Here is a 20039-nt window from a genome sequence, read left to right as displayed (position 1 = left end):
GCCTGGGGATTAGCCTGGAAGACTGAGGCAGAGAGTGTTATGGGGGTTTGTTGCAAGTTCCTAGGGAGCTGATGATGCTGGACCCCACAGGAACAGATGGGCATGTCAGTGCAGGCTCTGTGGTAGATAAGGCAGTAGACACATGCTGCCTCTTGTCTTTAAGTAATCTGACAAGGACCTTTGCCCTTCTACAAGCCAGGCTGTCAGTGGCCATACCCAGCTGTGAGTAGCAGCAAGGCCATCTGAACTCAAGCCCAGCTGTTTGAAAGCCCCTGCCTGTGCCCTTTGCGCTATATGTCCCTTTGTGGTGCAAGGATGCTTGGTGTGTGTGACCTTGGCTAAGTCCCTTTTCTGCCCTGGCTCTGTAGAGAACTTGGCTGAGTGTAGAGTTTGCCTGCTGTTTTGTGTTATCAGACATTTGGCAGAGTCCTGGGGGTAGGATGACTCATTTTCTGTGTTAGTGCCTTTGAGGGGACTGCCATTTGCAGAGGGAGCCAGGCTTCCAAACAGATATTTCCCCAGAGATAAAGAAGAGAGATGGGGTCAAGAAGGCTTCCTGGAGGAGACGACACCCTAACAAATTAACTGAGTGATAAAAGACAAGGCTTCACCAACTGGGAAAGAGCCTGAGAACCCTAATAAGCATGGGTCCCCCAAGGCAGAGAACTCGGAACTCCTCTTCATAGCCGGGAAACTTCTGTACAGGATTGTTGATTGACGATTGTATTTTCTGCTCTACCTCAGCATTGTCTCACACTATTCTTGCTTCTTCTTCAAGGGCCCCCCTGGGCTTCCAGGATTACCTGGATCTCCGGGTGCACGAGGTCCTCGGGTAAGTGACCGTGTGCTGGGTGTCCTTTGGGGGATCTGGATGACCCTTTAGTTTGCATTCCATTGCCCGTGGTGCCCCAGCTTACTGTGATCCACAGACCTTTCCCCGCCTTTTCCTGTACCCATTTTCCATTGTGTCTTTTGGGGGTGGACATGGTGTGTGACGACAGTGATATCTTGTCCTCTTACTTGTACTGCCCACGGTGACCTAGGGCAGGGCAGGGACTCTTGAAGTCCATCTGCACAAGCAGGCACTTGACCTGGAAAACTTCAGTGTAGGTGGATGAGACTCTGGGGTGCCTCCTCCCACTTCTGCCTGGCCATAATGGCTTGTGGGTCTGACGGAACAGTTCTGGGGCCACAGAGAAGGACTGAACTCACAGGCTGGAGTGGGGCTCAGGGTCAGCTGGATTTCAGTAGCTGCTGGAAGCACAAGCCTATAAGCCACTTCAATACATGATGGTACCTGCCTGTTACTTTATGCTGCCCGTGTGGCCCTATCCAAGCTGTATCCTCTGCAGGCTACTGTGGGCATCCTTATTTAGGGATAAGGTGTGACTAGAAATATCAGGACTGGAGCCCAAGATCTTCCCAAATGCTGGGAGTCTAAGGTCCTCTGAGAGGGAAATCTATCACTTCCTGGCTGGGACCAATGGCACTCATGTCTTTGCCCAGACTGGTCGAACTTTCCTCATGCCAAGGGCCAGGCAAGCACCAGAGGAAAAAACTGCCTGCTACATATTTTTAGATCTAAGCCCAGCAGTTGGTTTTAGTTATGTAATTACTTAGGCCCTGTTTCTTTCCAGTCCTGGCTGTGTCCCTCTGAGCCCAGGATTCTGGAACCTTCTGTCTGATTTGCCTTTTTTCTTGACTGCAAAGCCTGCTTGGGTGCATGCCCAGGGTTAGGAACTATACAGGTGTCAGGATCTTGCACTTTGACCCAGCATTCCAGGGCCAGGCAATCTGATTCCTGTTCCCTGACTTTGCCTGACCACCAGCCAGCTTTTCTTAGTGTCATCTCCTAGGCAGTTCTCTTGTGAAAAGTCCTCTATCTGCATCTCAGATGAGAACCCGCTCCCTTGCTGCTGACCCTCCCTGTCTGGAGCTCCTCAGCAGTTTGCTTGGCACAGCCACGCTCCCAGAGCTCTGTTGGCTAACCCTCATGAACATGATACCACCATTCTTCCCAAGCACCCTGGGAAATAGGTGCTAGAGGTCTCCTTATTTTACAAAGAAGAAAACAGAGATCCCCAAAGGTGCAGCTCCTTTAGATAAAGTCAGAGTAAATGCCAGGGGTAAGAGCTGAGCTCAGGCAGTTTGATTTGATGCCCCTCCACACACACCTTCCTGATTGTCCATTGTGCTGATTTTACTATCAGTGCGACCTGGGTCCCCACCTGGCCTCAGTAGGAGATAGGCCATCCATCTTACATGATGCCTAGTAGAGGTACTGGGTGACTGTCTAGGAAAGCTTCTTACCAGGAAGCTGTGTTGACCTTAGGGGAGTCTAGTCCACCCCTCTTTCTGACCACAGTTTCCTTACCTATGGGATCAAGGTCCTACATCCTGGAGCATCCTTCCTGGTTGGATGACTAGATACGCTTCAGGCTCTCTACCTGCCCCACTCCCTTCAGCCTGTGACTATGCTGGAAATTCCATAGATACTAAAATTCCCATAGCTAACAGAATGTTGGGTTAAACAATCCTGGTGCCTCTGTGCATACAGCAGCACTTGGCCTGTGAAGGGCAGGGTCTTACCTGAGCTTACCCAGAGCCCTGTGGCCCTGTAGACTCCCTGAGCCTGTAGAGGGATGGGGAATCCCCGAGCCCCCCACCCCCCACCCCCCACCCCCCAGTCACCGCTCCAAGAAACTCTGTCTATGGAATCAGTCTGCTTGGCTCACTGTCAACTATGTGCCTATGAGGCAGTGGCTGGCAAGATGCAGATGGGACAGCTGTGAGGGTGTGTGTGGCACAGCCAAGACTGAGGAGGAGAGGTGGCTGCTCTTGACCTTTTAAGCCATGCTTTGTCCTGGAGGAGCTGTGGGTGGGCAGAGCTCAAGGAACCTTCCTCAATGTTCCCCATTGAGCCTGAACTCCGCTTACACCCTCAGAACCTTGGCAGGCTGAACACATGAGCTCCTTAGAGAACCATAGGTTTGGGGTGTTCACAGGATAGGGAGACCAGGGCTGGGAACAGAGTACAGACTGAGTGAGGCTCAGAACCTGGATTAGGTCCTAACCTGTTCTACCCCTAGACTGTCAGAAGGAAGACAGTAAGAGCCACATGGTACTATAAATTCCCCAGGCTGAGAACTCTCTGGAGACTCTTCTTTCCTGTGGTGCTTAGAGAAGGGAAGGGACCCAGTTCAGGGATTACTAAAGGAGGAGGTGCCCTGTCCTGAATGAGACAGGCTGCAGCTGGGGATGGCTCAGAGGAGGAGGGAGGAAGCTGCTTTAGACACAACTAACCGATGAGCAGGACGGATCTGCACAAGGCTGTGAGAACCTGAGGGAGCAGTGGACCCCCCAGATGCCCCTTCCCACTTCATCTACTCCTGACTGCTGCCTCTGGGCAAAGGCCCTGGGGTATGACCCACCTCTGTGGTTTTGTGTTGCTGGGCTGGGAGCCTGTGGATGGGTTCTTGCTGGGTGTGAGAGAAGCTCACTGTCAGAGGGGCCTGGAAGATGGCTTGAGCAGAACAGGGTATGAAAAACCAGCCCATACCTGGCATCTCCGTAGTCCACTCTTGCATGCCTACCCCTCTGTAGTGTGACCAAGTCTCTTGAATATCTGCAGTCAAAAGGAGGGCTCTGACCTGTAGGAAGGTGCCTTTGTCCCTGAGGGGTCATGCCCGCCCTTCATAAAACCCCAGCCCAAAGGTTTTGCTAAAGTCTAACGGGAGAGGTTACTTCGGTTAGAGTAGTCCGAGATGGCCTCTGAGTCAAGCCTTAAGGATGGGTCTAGTTTCTGAGGGTAGATAGGCAAGACATTCTGGATGGATGCTGGGAACAGCTAGAGCCAAATACAGAAAGTGTCTTGAGTTGGAGAGATGCATGTAGCTGATGTGGCTTTGGCCTGAGGCTGTTGTAGCAGTGTAGGTCCAGGAGTGAAGAGTCTACCCTGAGCTCAGACAGGTTAGGCCAAAGATGGCTCTGCCCTTAGCCAACCGAGCCCTGTTATTAATAGGCTCTGCCTCCTCCTTTAGTAATCCCTGAACCGAGTCCCTTCCCTTCTCTAAGCACCACAGGAAAGAAGAGTCTCCAGAGAGTTCACAGCCTGGGGAATTTATAGTACCATGTGGCCCTTACTGTCCTCCTTCTGACAGTCTAGGGGTAGAACAGGTTAGGACCTAATCCAGGTTCTGAGCCTCACCCAGTCTGCACCCTGCCCCCAGCCCTGGTCTCCCTATCCTGAATGGGATGTGCCCGTATATCCCTAGAATCTCAGGGGTTCACACAGCAGGTAACAGGATGATGCAGGCAAGATTATTGGAAGTGGGCTGTTCCTCTTTTTCCTCATCTCCTTTTTTCCCTCTCCCTTCCCTTCCAGGGTCCTCCTGGGCCATATGGGAACCCAGGCCCACCTGGCCCTCCTGGAGCCAAAGTGAGTATTATCAGTGGCCATGGGGGTGACAAAAAGGTGGGGCCTCATTTGTGGGAGCTCTTGAGGGGGACTCTTAGGGTCTTTGCGGAGAATTCCCTAGTGTTTCCCTGTACCCTGGTCTACAGTGGGCGGGGCTGTCTGCAGTACAAGCAAACAGCCTTTGGGTTTAGCTTGTGATTGGTTGCAGTGATGGCAGCTTGGACCTGGAGCCCATGAGGTGAGTATAGACAGAAAGAAAGCAACCTAGTGCTTCACAGGGATAGCCTTGATTTGGGATGTCTCCTAAGGACATAGATTTATGGGTTGGGCAACAGACTTTGAGGAGGTGTAGCAGCTTTGAACTGGGAGAGACTTGTAAAGATGGGAGGACTGGGATGGAGACTAGGCTGATCTAGGATGAAAGGGGTCATACTGGAGTGTGGTGCAGCCTAGGGTAGAAGAGGTGGGGGAGAGAGGATGGAAACTGGAAGGAGGTGGGACACTGGGACTCTCTGGCATTGGCCTGAGTGACAGCCTTTGGGCCAAAAGAACTGAGAAGACATCGTGTTTGTAAACCTTCAGCCCAGCCAGGGATAGCCATAGGAGATCCCTGAAAATCAGGAGAGCTCTGAGAGATATATAGAAGAGAGAGAGAGAGAGAGAGAGAGAGAGAGAGAGAGAGAGAGAGAGAGAGAAAGAGAGGTGTCAGAGGCTGCCACCTCCCCTAGGAGCCCCCTTTAGAAACAAGGCTTGTTTCTCAGGAGACTGTCACAGCTGGGGCTTTGACAGCTGGGTTTGAGGACAGAACCCCAACCACTGAGCTTCTACATAGGCATTAAAGTGTCAAGCTCTTTTCGGGAGTAGTGCCCAGGGGAGCAACATTTAGAGACCCTGAAGGGGTCTCCCAGAGAGAAGGGGTGGGGGGAGTACATAGCGCGAAGGTAAGTGAATTACCCACCAGTGTGGGCAGGCCAAGAGAAGCAGAGAGTCTTCTGGCTCCCTGGCATCCTGCCCATCTCCCACATGCCAGTCACAGGGTTGCCAGGTGAGCAACACTGAGCTCTGCCTGATCAGGGTCCAGTGACCTCTTTGCTAAGCCAAATGCAAAGGTGAATGAGTTAAGGGAGTTTCAACTGTCTGGCCTGGGTCATGTAGAGTAAGCAATGACTGACCTCTAAAAACAAGCTCTCAAGACTCACAGAGCAGCCCTGGCTGGCCTATCAGATTCTCTTGAAGTGGAAGACAAAGGGTACATATGGGAAGCTCTGGACAAGCAGACTCAGGACCAGTACCCCCTGCCTGAGTCCTTGTACAGAGCTGCCTCAGCCCCCCAAGGTCTGTGACTATCAAGTCAGGCTGAACTGGGGTCCCTTCTCAGAAGACAGGCAATGAGACCCTCAGGAATCCTGTGCCTGGCAGCTGCTGTGTGCACCAGGTTCTAACAAGGCCCACAGTGTAGATAATTGCCACTGTGTTGGGTTGCACCTCTCCCTGTAGGCACTGTACATGTACCTTACTCACTGGCTCATTTGGTCCCATACTGATGAAAAAGATAAGTGTGTGAACTCTACCCATTTACTGATGGAGAAACTGAGGCATAGGCCGATGAAAACCCAATGCAGGAATTTGTCCCAATGGGTGAGGCAGAAGGGGTTTTTTTCCTTGGAGATTTTTGTTTGGCAGAGGCCAAGGGTCCATCATGATATTTAAATGGCTGGGTTTGCCTTTGGCTTGCTCTCTCTTAACTGGCCCCTTGCTTGCAGGATGCTCTGCTAGCTAAACTCTCTGGCCCTTGCTGGCCCTTGCTGGCCCTTGCTGGCCCTGGCTGGCCCTGGCTACCCTCTTAAGCACTGCAGGCGGCCAAGTCTGTCCTGCATGAGTGTGCAATGTGGCAAGAGTCTCTAACTGCTTCCCCCAAATGAAGGGTTTGACCCAGAGGCTGGTCCCTAGCAGGCAAATCTTCCTGCCACACGGAGCTGAGACATGTAGATAGGAATGATCGACTGAGCCTTGAGGTTATTCTGTGCCAATCTAATATGGAAGATGTTGGCTTAATGCAGGAGCTTTCTGTCTGGTCCTAGGCCATGTAGAATGTGAGTGTTCTGCGTTGGGTGTAACCGAGGGTGTGAGTTCCAGAGAAAACCATGAAATGAAAGCTGCCTCTCCCACTGGGACTCCTATAAAACACCACACACTATAAGGCAAGGGCCCTGGCCTTTGCCCAGATGTTTGGCTGTGAGCACAAGTGAGTGGAAGTGACTCAGGAAAGATCAGCTGGGTCAGAGACCTCAGTCTGCTGAGGTTGGCTTCATTTTTTCCCTGATCAAGTGGTGGGGCCAGGTAGAGTTTCTTCTGTCTGTCTGGAACTGGTGGCTTGGCTGAGGCAGGAGAAGACAAAGAAGAAGAAGAAGATGAAGAAGAAGATGAAGAAGAAGAAGAAGAAGAAGAAGAAGAAGAAGAAGAAGAAGAAGAAGAAGAAGAGGAGGAGGAGGAGGAGGAGGAGGAGGAGGAGGAGGAGGAGGAGGAGGAGGAGGAGGAGGAGGAGAAGGAGGAGAAGAGGAGGAGGAGGAGAAAGAGGAGGAGAAGAGAAGGAGGAGGAGGAAGAGGAGGAAGACATGTCTGAATCAGGGGAAGGGTGTCTAGAGGATCCTAATTGCTCATCAGGGCTCTGGGAAGTAACCTGGTGGAATCCCGAGGCTGGCCTTGCTCAGGCCTTGCATGTACCTTGCTCTCCTCTTTTAGCATTGGTGTTGGCTTCCTCTAGGACTGCCCACCTATCTAGTCATTCTTGGTTTTTAAAGACCCTACTATGTGCTGTTGACCGCTGTAATGGCACAGAGCCTGCCCATAGCCTGACTGGTAGAGTAAAGATATCCCACCAGCCCCCAGGATGGGAGGCAAAGTCAAAATGAGCAGAAAAGGGAGAGAGGAAACAAAAAGGGCTCTATCCTTCTGGAGGGTCAGGAGCAAAAGTGACAAGGCCGAATCCTACATTCAGGAGGACAGGGACCTCAGAGAGCTGCCCTCACTCTGTAGGGCAGATCTTAACACTCCCGTTTTACAGAGGAGGAAACCCAGGGCCCAAGGGTCACATTTCTAGTGGGGGCAAGGTGAAATTCCCAGAGTCTGACCCCAAGATCCGGCACAGAACCACAGGCTGCCTGAAGCCTCCTGCTCTGGGGCTTGTCTAATACTGCATGTGTCCCTTGCGGGATGTGGTTTTCCCTCACCGAGGCTGCTGTCTGGCCTTCCTCACTTTACATTCCATCTCAAGCATTTCCTGTTGTGAATGTTTAATCCTGAGTGTGTTCTAATGGCCGATGGCAGGCACCCTGTCAGCATTCTTACCCCATTCTCTCGAAAACTGTGTTCCCTGTGCAAAACTAACTAACTTCTGCTAATCGACATGTAACATCTTGAGGAATCCGACTATACCTGAGTGTTGGAATATCTAACTATTGCTCTAGGATAAATTCATAAAAAAGTGTTTCCAGCATAAACTCAGGAGCCAGAGGGCCCTATCTGAGCTCTGGTTTCACCCTGCGTTGCATGTGTGACTTTTTATTCAAAGGCTAATTATTTAAAGGCTCCAGGCCTGGCTTCCATTTCTGTAGACAGGAATCATAATAGCTCACACCTCTTGGGACTGAGCCGTGTGTGTTTTTGTGTGTCACTGTGTGTGTGTGTGTGTGTGTGTGCGCGCATACAAGCAGCCTATGTAAATAATTTCTAACATGCCTGCACAGCTGTTAATGTCTTTGTCACTGCCTTTTGGGAAGGTTGAGCTACTGCTGGAAGACCATTAGAGGAAGACACTGAAAAAAAAAGACAATTCATTATTTTTGCTGATTATCTATGGCATGTTTTTCCTTATGTCTGTTTGAAGTGTGTTTCACCACTTACTAATTATTTTACTGGGGGCATTGGGATGTTGTAATGTTATTGACATGTAAATTTATTCATATATGGAAATTATGAAAGCTTCACTTAGAAGTATTTTCCTGGTTTGTTCATTACCCATAAGGCTACTGATGGTGATTTTCACAAACGGAAGCTTTATTCTATTTGTAAAAATTTGCAATAGTAAGACTGGAGAGGTTGCCCAGTTTAGTCAAATATCTGAGAATCTGAGTCCAGTCTCCAGAATCTGTGTTAAGAAAACAGTTAGGTGTGGTGAGACACATTTGTAGTCCTCACATTAGGGAAATGGAGTCAAAAGGATCCTGGAGCATGTTGGCCAGGCAGCCTGAGCTACAAGTTGAAATCCTAGCCAATGAGAGGCTCTGTCTCAACCTCCACCCCTCTCAAAAGATAGAGGACAAGTAAAGAATCCCAGTAGAGGCTGTCCTCCAGTCTACACACACATGAACACACATGTGCACGCACACTTGCACAGCTACAACACATTAACAATACTAACACTTTTAAAGGACTTACAGTGAGTCAGACGATTTGGAGAAGGATCTACTGGCTAGTCTGGCTCTTTCCCTTTAAATTTTTTAAGTTTTAATTTATTGTTATTAATATTGCATATGGTTCTGTGCGCATGGATGTTTGTGTGTGAGTGTATATGTGTGTGTATGTGTGAGTGTGTATGTGTGAGTGTGTGTATGTATGTGTGTGAGTGTGTATGTGTGAGTATGTGTGAATGTGTATGTGTGAGTGTGTGTGAGTATGTATGAGTGTGAGTGTGTATGTGTGAGTGTGTATGTGTGAGTATGTATGTGTGAGTGTGTGTGAGTATGTATGTGTGTGAGTGTGTATGTGTGTGTATGTGTGAGTGTGTGTGTGAGTGTGTATGTGTGAGTGTGTGTGTGTGAGTGTGTATGTGTGAGTGTGTGTGTGAGTGTGTGTATGTGTGAGTGTGTATGTGTGAGTGTGTATGTGTGAGTGTGTGTGTGTGTGAGTGTGTATGTGTGAGTGTTGTGTATGTGTGAGTGTGTATGTGTGAGTGTGTATGTGTGTGTGTGAGTGTGTATGTGTGAGTGTGTGTGTGTGTATGTGTGAGTGTGTATGTGTGAGTGTGTATGTGTGAGTGTGTGTGTGTGAGTGTGTATGTGTGAGTGTGTGTGTATGTGTGAGTGTGTATGTGTGAGGGTGTGTGTGAGTGTGTGTGTGAGTATGTATGTGTGAGTGAGTGTGTGTGTGTGTGTGTGTGTGTGTGTGAATTCATGCCATTGTGTGATTTGGAGTGAGAGGATAACTTTGTGGAGTCACCTCTGTCTATCTTTACATGAGTTCTGGAGAGCAGACTTAGGGTGCCAAGCTTCCACAGCAAACATCTTCATTAGCCGAGCGTCTTCCTGCCCCACTTCCTTTGGATGTACTGGGAATTGAACACAAGGTCCCACGCATGCTAAACTGTGCTCTGTCATTGAGCTGCAGCCCTAGGCTTATTTCCTCTCTCTGTCTCGCTCTCTTGCTCGCTCTCTCTCTCTCGCTCTCTCTCTCTCTCTTCCTTCCCCCTCCCTCCCTCCCTCCCTCCCTGCATCTCTTGCTCGGGTCATGATCAGATGTGTCCACCTTTATTTCTAGTTATTCCATAATATAATCTGTACTCGTAATTTTTAAGCCATCTGGAACTAATCTTAGTGGGGTTGGGATGTGACCTAGCTCTCCATTGTTGCTTTCCCATTGTAGTTAACCATTTATTAAACAGCCTTTGCTCTGGGGATTGTTGTGGAGTCGGCTAGGGTCTGGTTTAAGTCATTCTGTTGTGCTTTATTGTTGATTGTCCATCTGCAAGCTAGTTTACGTGACATTTACTATCTTTGTAACATTCTTGCTTCATTTCAAACATTTCCGGTTATTTTTTTCTGTTAGATAAATTTTATTTTCATTCTCATTTAAAAATCACTCTTGTTTGTTGTTGTTTTCTAAAGCTGAAATTAAGTGCCTGTATTAACTTGTGAAGAGTTGGCACCCGTAAAATAATTAGTTTTTCTACCCACTACACACATGGCATGTTTCCTGATTTGGTTGAGGCTTTTAAACATCTTTCAGTAAACTTTTATAGTTTTTATTGCATAATCCCTGTGTATTTATGATTCAGTTTATACTTAGAAATGTAATGTTTTGTTGTTGGTAGACTTTCTGCTGGGTTTCTGTTACTGGGGAGTACTTTTTATTTTTTGCACTCTTGTATGTAGTGTATGACCCTGCCTTTTCTCTCTGAAGTATATTGTCTGCTCTGCTCATGTTTCAGTTGGTTCTCCTGAATATTCTAGACAGGAAGTCATGTGGCTTGCAAAGGAGGACATACTTTTGTCTCCTCCTCCTATTTGTTTTTTCTGCTGTATTGCATTGGCTGGGACTTCTGCACCTGAGAAACAGTAATAGCCACAGAGGAAACCTTCAGAGGCAGTTCCAAGACCTAGCCAGATATGGCTTCTGCTTCTCTTGAGACCCTGCTTGCTTATTCATGAAGTATTTTGTGATGCTGTCTCTGGGCCAGGCCCTATACTGTATACTTGAGGTCGCAGGGGAGTTATGTAGGATACTTCGAGTCTAGCGTTTCTTGATCCTTTGTTGTTTAGTCTTTGTCTGTCTCATTGTCTTTCTGGGTTTTAGTCACAGAGAGCCCTCAGTTTTCTACTCTCCTTCCTGAGGGGATGGAGCCCAGCATGGTTCCCATCCCCACCATATTCTTAGCACCTAACTTCATGTTTTACCCTCCTTGGTAGTCTACTTGGCTGTAAGGCTTCATGAACTGGTCCAAGCAAAGGCCACCATATGGATTGTTCCTGGTCACCATATGGATTGTTTCTGGTCACCATATGGCTTCCTCTAGGCCACATGGGCATGTTGACTGAAGAATTAGGTCTAATGACCAGACCCTTGTCCTTAACACATAAAGAACTTATAAAATATCATCTGTTGTATTTTTCTCTCACCTTTTATATGCATCTAGCTATGTTTAGCTCACGGCCCACCAGTTGTAAAAGATCAAGGATCACAATGAATGAAGCCCACACAATTATAAACTTACTTAAAACAAATGGTTTGTAATCTTTTTAAAAACTCATTGGTGCAGCTCTCACGTATGAACTTTACAGATGACAACGGGGCGTTGTGATGTCAAAAGGTCAAAGACACCAGAAAGTCTCATCCCTGAGGCCATCCTCTGTCTAAGCAGGAGTACCTTGAGCTGATCCTCCTTGTTCTCTTTAGCCTCAGCTTATTTACAGTCCTTTCAGGAATTTATCTACATTTAGACAAAATTCTCAGCCTTCTCCCTGCCCTCCACTTAGCACTGGTGGGTAGGTCTTCACTGCACTGTGCTGAAATATAAAGAGCTTGCAGCCAGACTTCCTGACACTAAATTCCTCCTGCTCACTGTCTGACCTTGGGTAAGTGACAGCCCCTTGCTCGGACTTTATTTCCTCCTCTACAGAATGGGTTCATGAATGTGGTTCCTTTATAGATCTGGAGGTTAAACGAACTAACATGTATGAAGGGCTTAGAGGAACACTCTTTAAAGGGTAGGCTACTGTGACTGCTCCCTCTTGGAGTCTCTTCCCAAGGGGCCTGACTCCTGTATCTTATTCTTTCCCATGCCATTCCTGGTGCTCGATACCACACCTGGCTTGTAGTGAATGCTCAATAAATGTCCACAGTATTAGTCCATCTTTGGACAGAGATTATATTTAAACATTCTTGCTGAGATTGTATAGGAAAAATCCATCAATTCCTAAGGAGCCTGGCCAGGGCTCCTGGTATCTATCAGTCTTTATACTCTGTGAAATGGCAGAATAGAGTTCACAACGACCTATTCCTGTGAGCTTTGTGTGGCAGCTCCTCTGCTGGCTGCTGACCACGGTGGGCATGGTGGGGTGGGGAGAATCTCTGTCCATTTTTGGCCACAGGAATCCTTGGTAGCTGGGTAGCCTGGTCCAGGCCTTGCACTGTGGACATAAAAGGCATGGAGCAGGGCTTTTTATTTACAGAGTGTGGGAGAGTGTCTCAGGGGGGCCTAATGTCAGGTGCATCTGGATGTGGGGTTCTACAGAAATCCTGCTCCCCTGAGGTGTGGGGCTCAGGTTGATAGAATTAAGATTCTGGAATCTACCAAGAAGGGCTGACCTTCACAGTGGAGCAGCTGACTGGAGTATAGCTGAGAGGTGGTGGGGAGCAAAGAACCTCAGGCTGTAGACAATGGCTTCGATGTCAGCCAACCAGCTTCTTGCCCACTGGGTTAGCCCAGGCTGTGGTGGCTTCTCTAAACCCCAGTCCCTGTCCTTCATTTGCAGTGGATGCAGAGCTTACCTCGCAGTGTATGCATAGTAGGAGAGCAGACAGAGGGGTTCCTTCCAGCCCAGAATGACATGGTTTCTGGTGGAGATGGATCAAGTTAGGGCTTGGGAGGTCTGAGTTCTCACAAAGAAAAGACTTAATGGAAATTAAATAGAGTTGGCCAAGCCACCCTTCCCATGTGTCACAGCCATTATCCCACTGGCCCTTCGCCTAGAAACCCTCGAAGCCAGTCTGCACATGAGTGTGCATGTAAGCTACACGTCCCCTGTTATAAAAACAAAGAAAACAAGGATCAAGAGGAGAAGACCCTTGGCCTGTAGTCCTACTGTGAGCCCATGGCAGGCCCAGGGCTTCCACCAAGGACCTCTGACTCTGAGCTCACTAAGGCAAGGAGGTCAGAAAGCTTAGGCAGAAGGGATAGGGGTGGATTTGAAAGCCCCTAGCAGTCTCCTGGAAGTGAAAGCTTTCTTTTGTCCCTGTGAGATGCAGCCAGTGAGCTCTTTGTCTGTTATGTTGACTCAGATTCTAGGGACCAGGATCCTTGTGACAGAATCCTCTCATATTCCAGGAATGGACAGTACTTGCCTCAAATGGAGACTTGCTACTACTACCATGCTCTCTCTGGTACACTGCCCGCGTCTCACTGGTGGGCTCTCACAGACCTGGTAGTCCTAGTTTAGGGACCCAGTTTCAGTTCTGTATGCCTTATTCGGGGTTCCTGAAAGCTCTTGCTTTTGGACTCAAAAAATTTCCTTGGATGTATTTTGGGGAGGTAGGGTTTCTATACTCTGCCCTCAGTCTAGAATGGGAGTCGAATGCAGTATGCAGTTAGAAATGGCCTCTGCAGTGTGTAATCTATGGGGTTCTGGTGATGAAAGAAGCAAATGTCAGCTTTCTGGAAAATTACAGAGTCTAGGTGCCTTTGGCTGTGTCTCTTAGAACATGCTGATGCCTAGGGAAAGGCAGCAAGCAACCCATTGACAGACTGGTCACTGGCAGTGACTGGAAGCTGGCATCTTGAAGAACACTGTCAGGTTCTAGGATGGTTCTCCTTGCTTGAGAAAGGGCCTGGTGGCAGGAAGTGCAAACCATGTCTGAGGGATGTTTGCATGCAGTCTGATGACAGTGGATGGGGTTGAGAAGGTCGGGAGTGACAGCAGACTGGACGGTCATGAAACAAAAGGACACCTTCTTTGTAGGCTTGGCCGGTGGCAGGAGAGTAGAATTTGAACTGGCTGGGGCGAGATCATAGAAGACTGGGGACACTGGAAGGAATCAAGAGTTATGTAGTCAGAGGGAAGCTATGGATGGTCTTTGAACAAGACAATGACAGAATTGAGGAGGAGGGTTTACGTGAGTAAAAACGGGTCAAGTAGGAAAGAAGACTACGAACGCAGTGTTTGTGGAGATTTGTTCAAGGTGATGTGATGACCGAGGCAGACTTGTTTTTATTTCAGGGACAGAAAGGGGACCCAGGACTCTCACCAGGACAGGCTCACGATGGAGCAAAGGTAGGCTTAGGAACCCCAAAACTCCACCCTCCCCAGGAGCTCTCCTGAGGGAAGAGACTGCACGTGACCCAGAAAGCATGAAGTCCCAACAAGTGGGATTGGTTTGGTATTTTCCTTTAAGGTCTTGGTCTATCCCAAAACAGAGACCATGGCCATTCCCAACACCACCTTTCTAGGCTATGACTGGTGAAACAAACAAACAAACAAACAAACAAACAAACAGACAGACAGATTTGTTCTGTGGACACGCCTTGCCACCTTGGTGAATGCCCTTCCCCCAGTGCTATATAGCTTTCTGTGCTAGGACTTGCTAGGTGATGCTGATATCCGTAAGTTTCTCGGTGTTCAGTGCCCTGGAAACTTCCAACTGACCTTCAAAGCCCTGTGAGTGCTCACAGGAGCAGAGAGACCTGGTGTCTCCAGAGGAGAGAGGTGTAAAGGCCAGGGCCTCAAGATTTCCCAGCTCCCTGAGGCTATGAAGATAAATGGGTTGCTTGTGGAAGAGAAAACACTTAGGCCAAAGGACCTCCCCTGTTCCCAAAGCACCAATCTCCTTGCTGAGCAAGGACCCTGGAGGTCAGGTAGGAAGAGAGGGCTCAAACCCTAGCATCTAGTCATAGGCCTCACATACCATACTCTAGAGTCTAGAGGAGTGCACTCAGGTCTGCTTGGCTTTGTCTGCGTTCTGAGGGTTGGACTCACATCTCTGTATCTCCATCTAGCTGCTAGGTATAGACACACGCGCACAGACACACACACACACACACACACACACACACACACACACACACACACACGGGGGTAAGAGACGGAGGGGGAGGGAGGGAGAGAAAAAGGGAGAGACAGAGACAGAGACAGAGAGAGACTCCTTTTGATCTTGTCACAGGAAGCAACTACTGACCACTCAGTAGACCTGTGCTAAGTGACTCAGTCCCAGGACAGTGAGTGGCCTTGTCTACTCCCTTCAGTCTCAGAACATCCAGGGCAGAGAGACCGAGATTAAAAATACGAAACAATAAACTCCAGATGAATGTATAGTTGCAGAGTGGCCTATGGGCCTTTCCTCTGATCCTCCATGGTAGAAACACCCCTGCTTGGTGACCTCCGACCCCAGTGATGGTGACATTGTTCAGGAGATGAGAAGAGATGATCATAGAACACACTCTCTATATGATGTCTTCTGCTTAAACCACATACATGGAGCTAGTAAGGTCAGGGAGTTGGGAGCTGGATACTGCACCCATCTCCCTGCTCCTACCCTTGCCCAGTGACTGCCATGTCTTCTCTGAGGCCTCTAGGCCTTTGTGAACCTCCATGAGTGGTTGCAACCATTGCAGTGGTGGTCATACTGCCCAGTTGCTTCCCTGAGTCTGTTGTCTGTGTCTTACAGGGCAACATGGGCTTGCCTGGACTCTCCGGAAATCCAGGACCCTTGGGACGGAAGGTAGGACTTGGTTCTGTACTTGGCCTTGGCCATGGGCTTGCCAGCAAGCTTGACCTTCAAGCAGAAGCATCATGGGTCACCTGTGACTCCTGGTTATGGCTGGGTTCCCTGGACACAGAGCCCATGGGCAAGAGATGAGAGGTTCCTGAATCCTGAATGTGCTGGGGTTGGGAGCCCCTTGGTGTGAAGTGAATCCCCTGTGGATAATGAGGTGTGACTAGAAAGTATCTGGCTCACTGTGTCCCCAAGAGGGGCAACCCTCAGGCATGCTTCAGGTAGTTAGAGCACTGTCTGAATTGCCCAGCTGGGTGAGTAGCAGTGTCTCTCCTCATATGCAAATGCAAAGAGGACAGAGACTCTCTTATTAGTCCCTCACTGCCTGGGAATGGCTGTGTCCCACCGTTAACCTCTGAGTCTGAGATGCCTCTCGCTGATGGGCTACAGGATACATTCTGCGGAGGACACACATTCTTCGTGTGTTCTACCTGGTTGTTACATGCTGTCATAGTTGTTATACCTGCCACCCCTTCAGCCATTCTGGGTCTGCTCTTGGTTGGTGGTGATCAGCTTCTGCTGCCCTCCAGGCTGGGGTTTCCAGATGTCTTGGAACATCCCTGGCCAGCATCCTCCTCTCCTTCAACACTAGTTGTGCCTCCCCTTGAAGCCTTCCTAAAATGCTCAGATTTTGGGCCAATGTGGCCACTTGTTCAGGGACACTTGGCCCATCTTTGTTATTTTCAGCCTTGAGTCTTGTCTCACTAACAGGGTATGCACATTGCGTTTATGACTCTGGTTCTTTTTTCCTGACAAAACTTGTAGCTTATACACAGGAGGTATTCTGGACAAGCAAGGAAGACAGTGTAGGCCAGAGGCCAATCACTTTCCAGGAAGATTCCCTCAGTACTGAAGAGCTGTCCAACAGACACATGGGCCCAGGGCTCATTTCTACTCTGGTTCCCAGACGTGGCTCCAGGTGCCTGCCCCCTAGACTAGCCGTCTGGTTTTCAATGGGACAGCCAGAGTATCTAGGATAACCTTAATGTGAGTGTCTCCATAACCCAGGGAATTTGGAAGATCATAGCCATCACTCTCTCCTCCACTACCCTCTGTGGCAAAGCAGTCTGTAACTTAAATGCCAGAGGCTAGCCTGGCCACCAAAAAGCAGAGTTTGCTTTGACAGTGTGTCTGCTGTTCTGCATGTACCTGGCCCATGTTCTAGTACTTTCTAGTGGAGGAGCCATGAGTGGGAAAGGCCCCTTCTTCTGACTCATAAAGCAGCCTGTGGTAGTCTTTGAATGGGGTAGCAAGGCAGCAGAGGTGGTGGAGGAAACACAGGCTTGTGCCACCTCCTGCCCAGGATTCTGGGGCTCCCCGTGCTCAGCAGATAGCCAGGGATGCTGACAGTTTCTTCTCCCCTGAGCAGGGTTGGGTGTCTTCTAAGCTAAGCGAACATCTTCAGTGGGTGGAAAACTGCTTGGCCATGTAGTCTGCACTCCTCTCTGGCCCTGACCCAGGCAAACACTTGTGGGCATTTGTTACAGAGCCTGGGGTCTAAACAGGGTCTAAAACAGGCAGGCTGGTGTCACCATGTACTGTGTAGAGCACAGATGACTCAGGCCCTGGGACCCTCTAATAGAGGTGGTGTCATAGAGGAGAATGAATGGCTTGGTATCCTGTTGGGCTTATCCCTATAATCAGTTCCCCATCTCTGGTGGCTGTGGCAGCCACTTAGTCCTGCTGCTCCAAGGTGACTTTGTTTTCTCTGTGGGAACCCTGAGGAGAAGGAACCCAGGTGAGCAGAGGTGAGGTAGCTATCTGCCACATTAAAGTTTGGTTCATTCACTCCTTCGATGGGAATGTATTAAACTCCACTATGTGCTGGGGCTATGCTGTATGAAAACAGAACCTCACTTACAGAGCTTGCATTCTTGAGGGGCAGGAAAAAAACAATAAAATCTAATATGTGTTGGTGGATAGAAAGAGGCTATTGAGAAAGTGGGCAGGAGAGCATCAGAAGGCATGACTTTTGTCAGTAAGTGCTTGCCGCAAAGCCTGAGAACCTGAGCTCAACTCCTAGAACCACGAAAAAACCCAAACATGTTTGGATGAACTTGTATCCCAGTGCTGGTGAGAAGAAGACAGGAAGTACCTCCAGAACCCATTGTCCAGCAAGCCTGGACTAACCAGCAAGCTCCAGGTCCCTCTTAGATGCCTTGTCTCAAACAACAATACAAGTTGGGTGCAGTGGAACACACTTATAATCCCAGTACCTGAGAAACAGGAACTGGTGGCTCTCTGAATTTGACGCCAGCCTGGTATACATACAGATCTCTATCTAGGTTAGCCAGGGCTGTCTAACAAGATCCTGTCTCTAAAATAAAATAAACAAGGAGAACTTCCCTTGTGGAAGGTTGATCTCTGGTCTCCATATACATGTACACACATACGTGTATATACACATTTGAGCATGTACTCACGCATGCGTATACACACACACACACGCATACATACAAATGGCTGCCTTGTAAAGTAGGCAAAAGCATCCCTGTTTTATAGCTAAGAAGACCAAGACCCAACTAGATCTTATTTATTCTGTCACCTTCTTGTTAGCACCTGGGGACTTATGCTCTGAACCCACAGTTGACCCTGGTGTTGGTGGGGCTGTCAGAGCTTAAGGGTATTTTCTGCAATGGTGGCCCCTGACCCTGCCAAGTGTTGACACCACTGTGGGGTTCTAGGCTAGGCACTAATCAAGGCAACAGAACTTCTGAAAGGTCCCACATGCAGCTGAGACCCAGAGCCACCAACTTAAGAGAGAAATCTTCCTTATGTCTTAAAGCAGAAGGCTGGGGTCTGAACCTGGGTCTTCTCACCCTCAGGCCCTTTTTCTTAACACAAGGCTGACTGAGACAGTTTCTCAACCAAGAGTGGACCCACCCAGTTCACATTCAAAAGAGGCTACTTTATGAGGTTCATTTGAAAAGAATGTGATGGAGTTTCTGCTCTGCCCCCTGTGGCTGTGAGTGTGGGTGAGCCACCTCTGTATGCTGAGCCTTCACTGTACTGATGGTTGGGAAGATTAATGGGATGTAAGTTCCCAACATTCATACAAGGCTGGCACATGACAGGCACCATATGTATTGGCTGGTTGGAAGAATGAATGAATGAATGGTAATGATGGTCCTGGAAGAGAAACAGCTAAAGAATCCTTGCTCATGTGGTATCACTAATCCTCTGGCTGTTTCACAGCTCATGAGATAAGCAGCCCTTCCCACCCTGCATGGGGTCTGAAGGCTCACCTGGCTGCCTTTGGTTGTTGTGGATGTGAAACTGTTCCCTAAGAGAGGAAGGTTCACAGACATACTCTGCTGTCCAGGCTGACCTCAAAACTTACAGTGATCCTTCTGTGTGAGGGTCCCTAGTACTATGATAACAGGCCAACAGCCATGCTTAATCTAAAGAATGTGGGAGAGTTGTAGCAGCTCACATGGAGGAGCTAGATGTTCTGCTCAGTCCTTCAAGCACCGGGCAGTCCCAGCGCCCAGTGTGCAGCTCCACAGCAAAGACTGAGTGGACATGGCTTGGTCCCTTACTTCATCCCCAGTGTCTCTTGCCTCCTGACTCCCTGTATCGCTCTCTGCTGTGCCCCTGGCCTGACTTCTCCACATCCACCATTAATACTATTTGCTTCTCTTCCCAAAGACCCTCTTCCCTGAGTCTTTCCCATTTCTCAGACTCCGTGGCTCATCTTTGAAACCTCCTTGGGATTCCCCACTTTCTGGTTCTTGAGTGACTCACTGATACCCTCGGCACATTTCTCCAACTGGAGCAGCGCTCTGAGGTCAGAATCCTGCATGACCATAGTAGTTTTCCTTACATGAGGCTCAGCACACGCTGGGGACCTACATCTGCCTGGTCCTACCCCCTTCCTCTCACCAGTACCTCTGGCCGACATCACCGATTGATGTGTCTTGCCAAGAGCTGATAATAGGCCTCTGAGTCTTAGCACACTGTGCCAGGCAGACATGACTAATGGAAGGAAGTTGGTACAATGAAACCATTTCTTTTTTTCAACATCACTTCCCCAGGGTCACTGGTCCTTCTGTGCTGCCCAGTTGGCCACTGCCCTTGGAAAGATGAGATAAAGATGGAGGACAAAGATGATGGTCCCTGCCCTTCTGAGAACCAGCTGTCCTTTCAAGTGTAACACCTAACTCCATTAACTCCGTGCTGGGCTCTTGTGGCCCATTCCCACTGGCCTGTCTCCTGTTGCAGCCCATTTCTGCCCCCACCTCTGCCCCTCTGCCCCTCTGCCCCTCTGCCCCTCTGCCCCTCTGCCCCTCTGCCCCTCTGCCCCTCTGCCCCTCTGCCCCTCTGCCCCTCTGCCCCTCTGCCCCTCTGCCCCTCTGCCCCT

At 49.1% G+C, this 20039-nt stretch overlaps 1 protein-coding gene across 4 annotated transcripts in view; it reads left to right on the top strand.

Annotated features, from left to right (window-relative positions):
• Col27a1 (collagen type XXVII alpha 1 chain) overlaps positions 1 to 20039 on the top strand; it is a 120294-nt gene that overhangs the window by 17232 nt on the left and 83023 nt on the right. For all 4 annotated transcript variants that reach the window (XR_013110643.1, XM_076934822.1, XM_076934823.1 and 1 more), the window contains exons 4-7: positions 779 to 832; positions 4385 to 4438; positions 14128 to 14181; positions 15572 to 15625. Coding sequence is in view for 3 of the 4 variants with exons in the window: in XM_076934822.1 (XP_076790937.1) it covers positions 779 to 832; positions 4385 to 4438; positions 14128 to 14181; positions 15572 to 15625 (216 nt within the window). In the remaining variant the exon portion in view is untranslated. The remainder of the gene's footprint in view (positions 1 to 778; positions 833 to 4384; positions 4439 to 14127; positions 14182 to 15571; positions 15626 to 20039) is intronic.

The sequence above is a fragment of the Arvicanthis niloticus genome, chromosome 5 (genome assembly GCF_011762505.2).
Source record: "Arvicanthis niloticus isolate mArvNil1 chromosome 5, mArvNil1.pat.X, whole genome shotgun sequence".
NCBI classification, from domain to species: Eukaryota; Metazoa; Chordata; class Mammalia; order Rodentia; family Muridae; genus Arvicanthis; species Arvicanthis niloticus.
The sequence above is the reverse complement of the archived record's forward strand: the minus strand, read 5'-3'. Positions and strand labels throughout refer to the sequence as shown.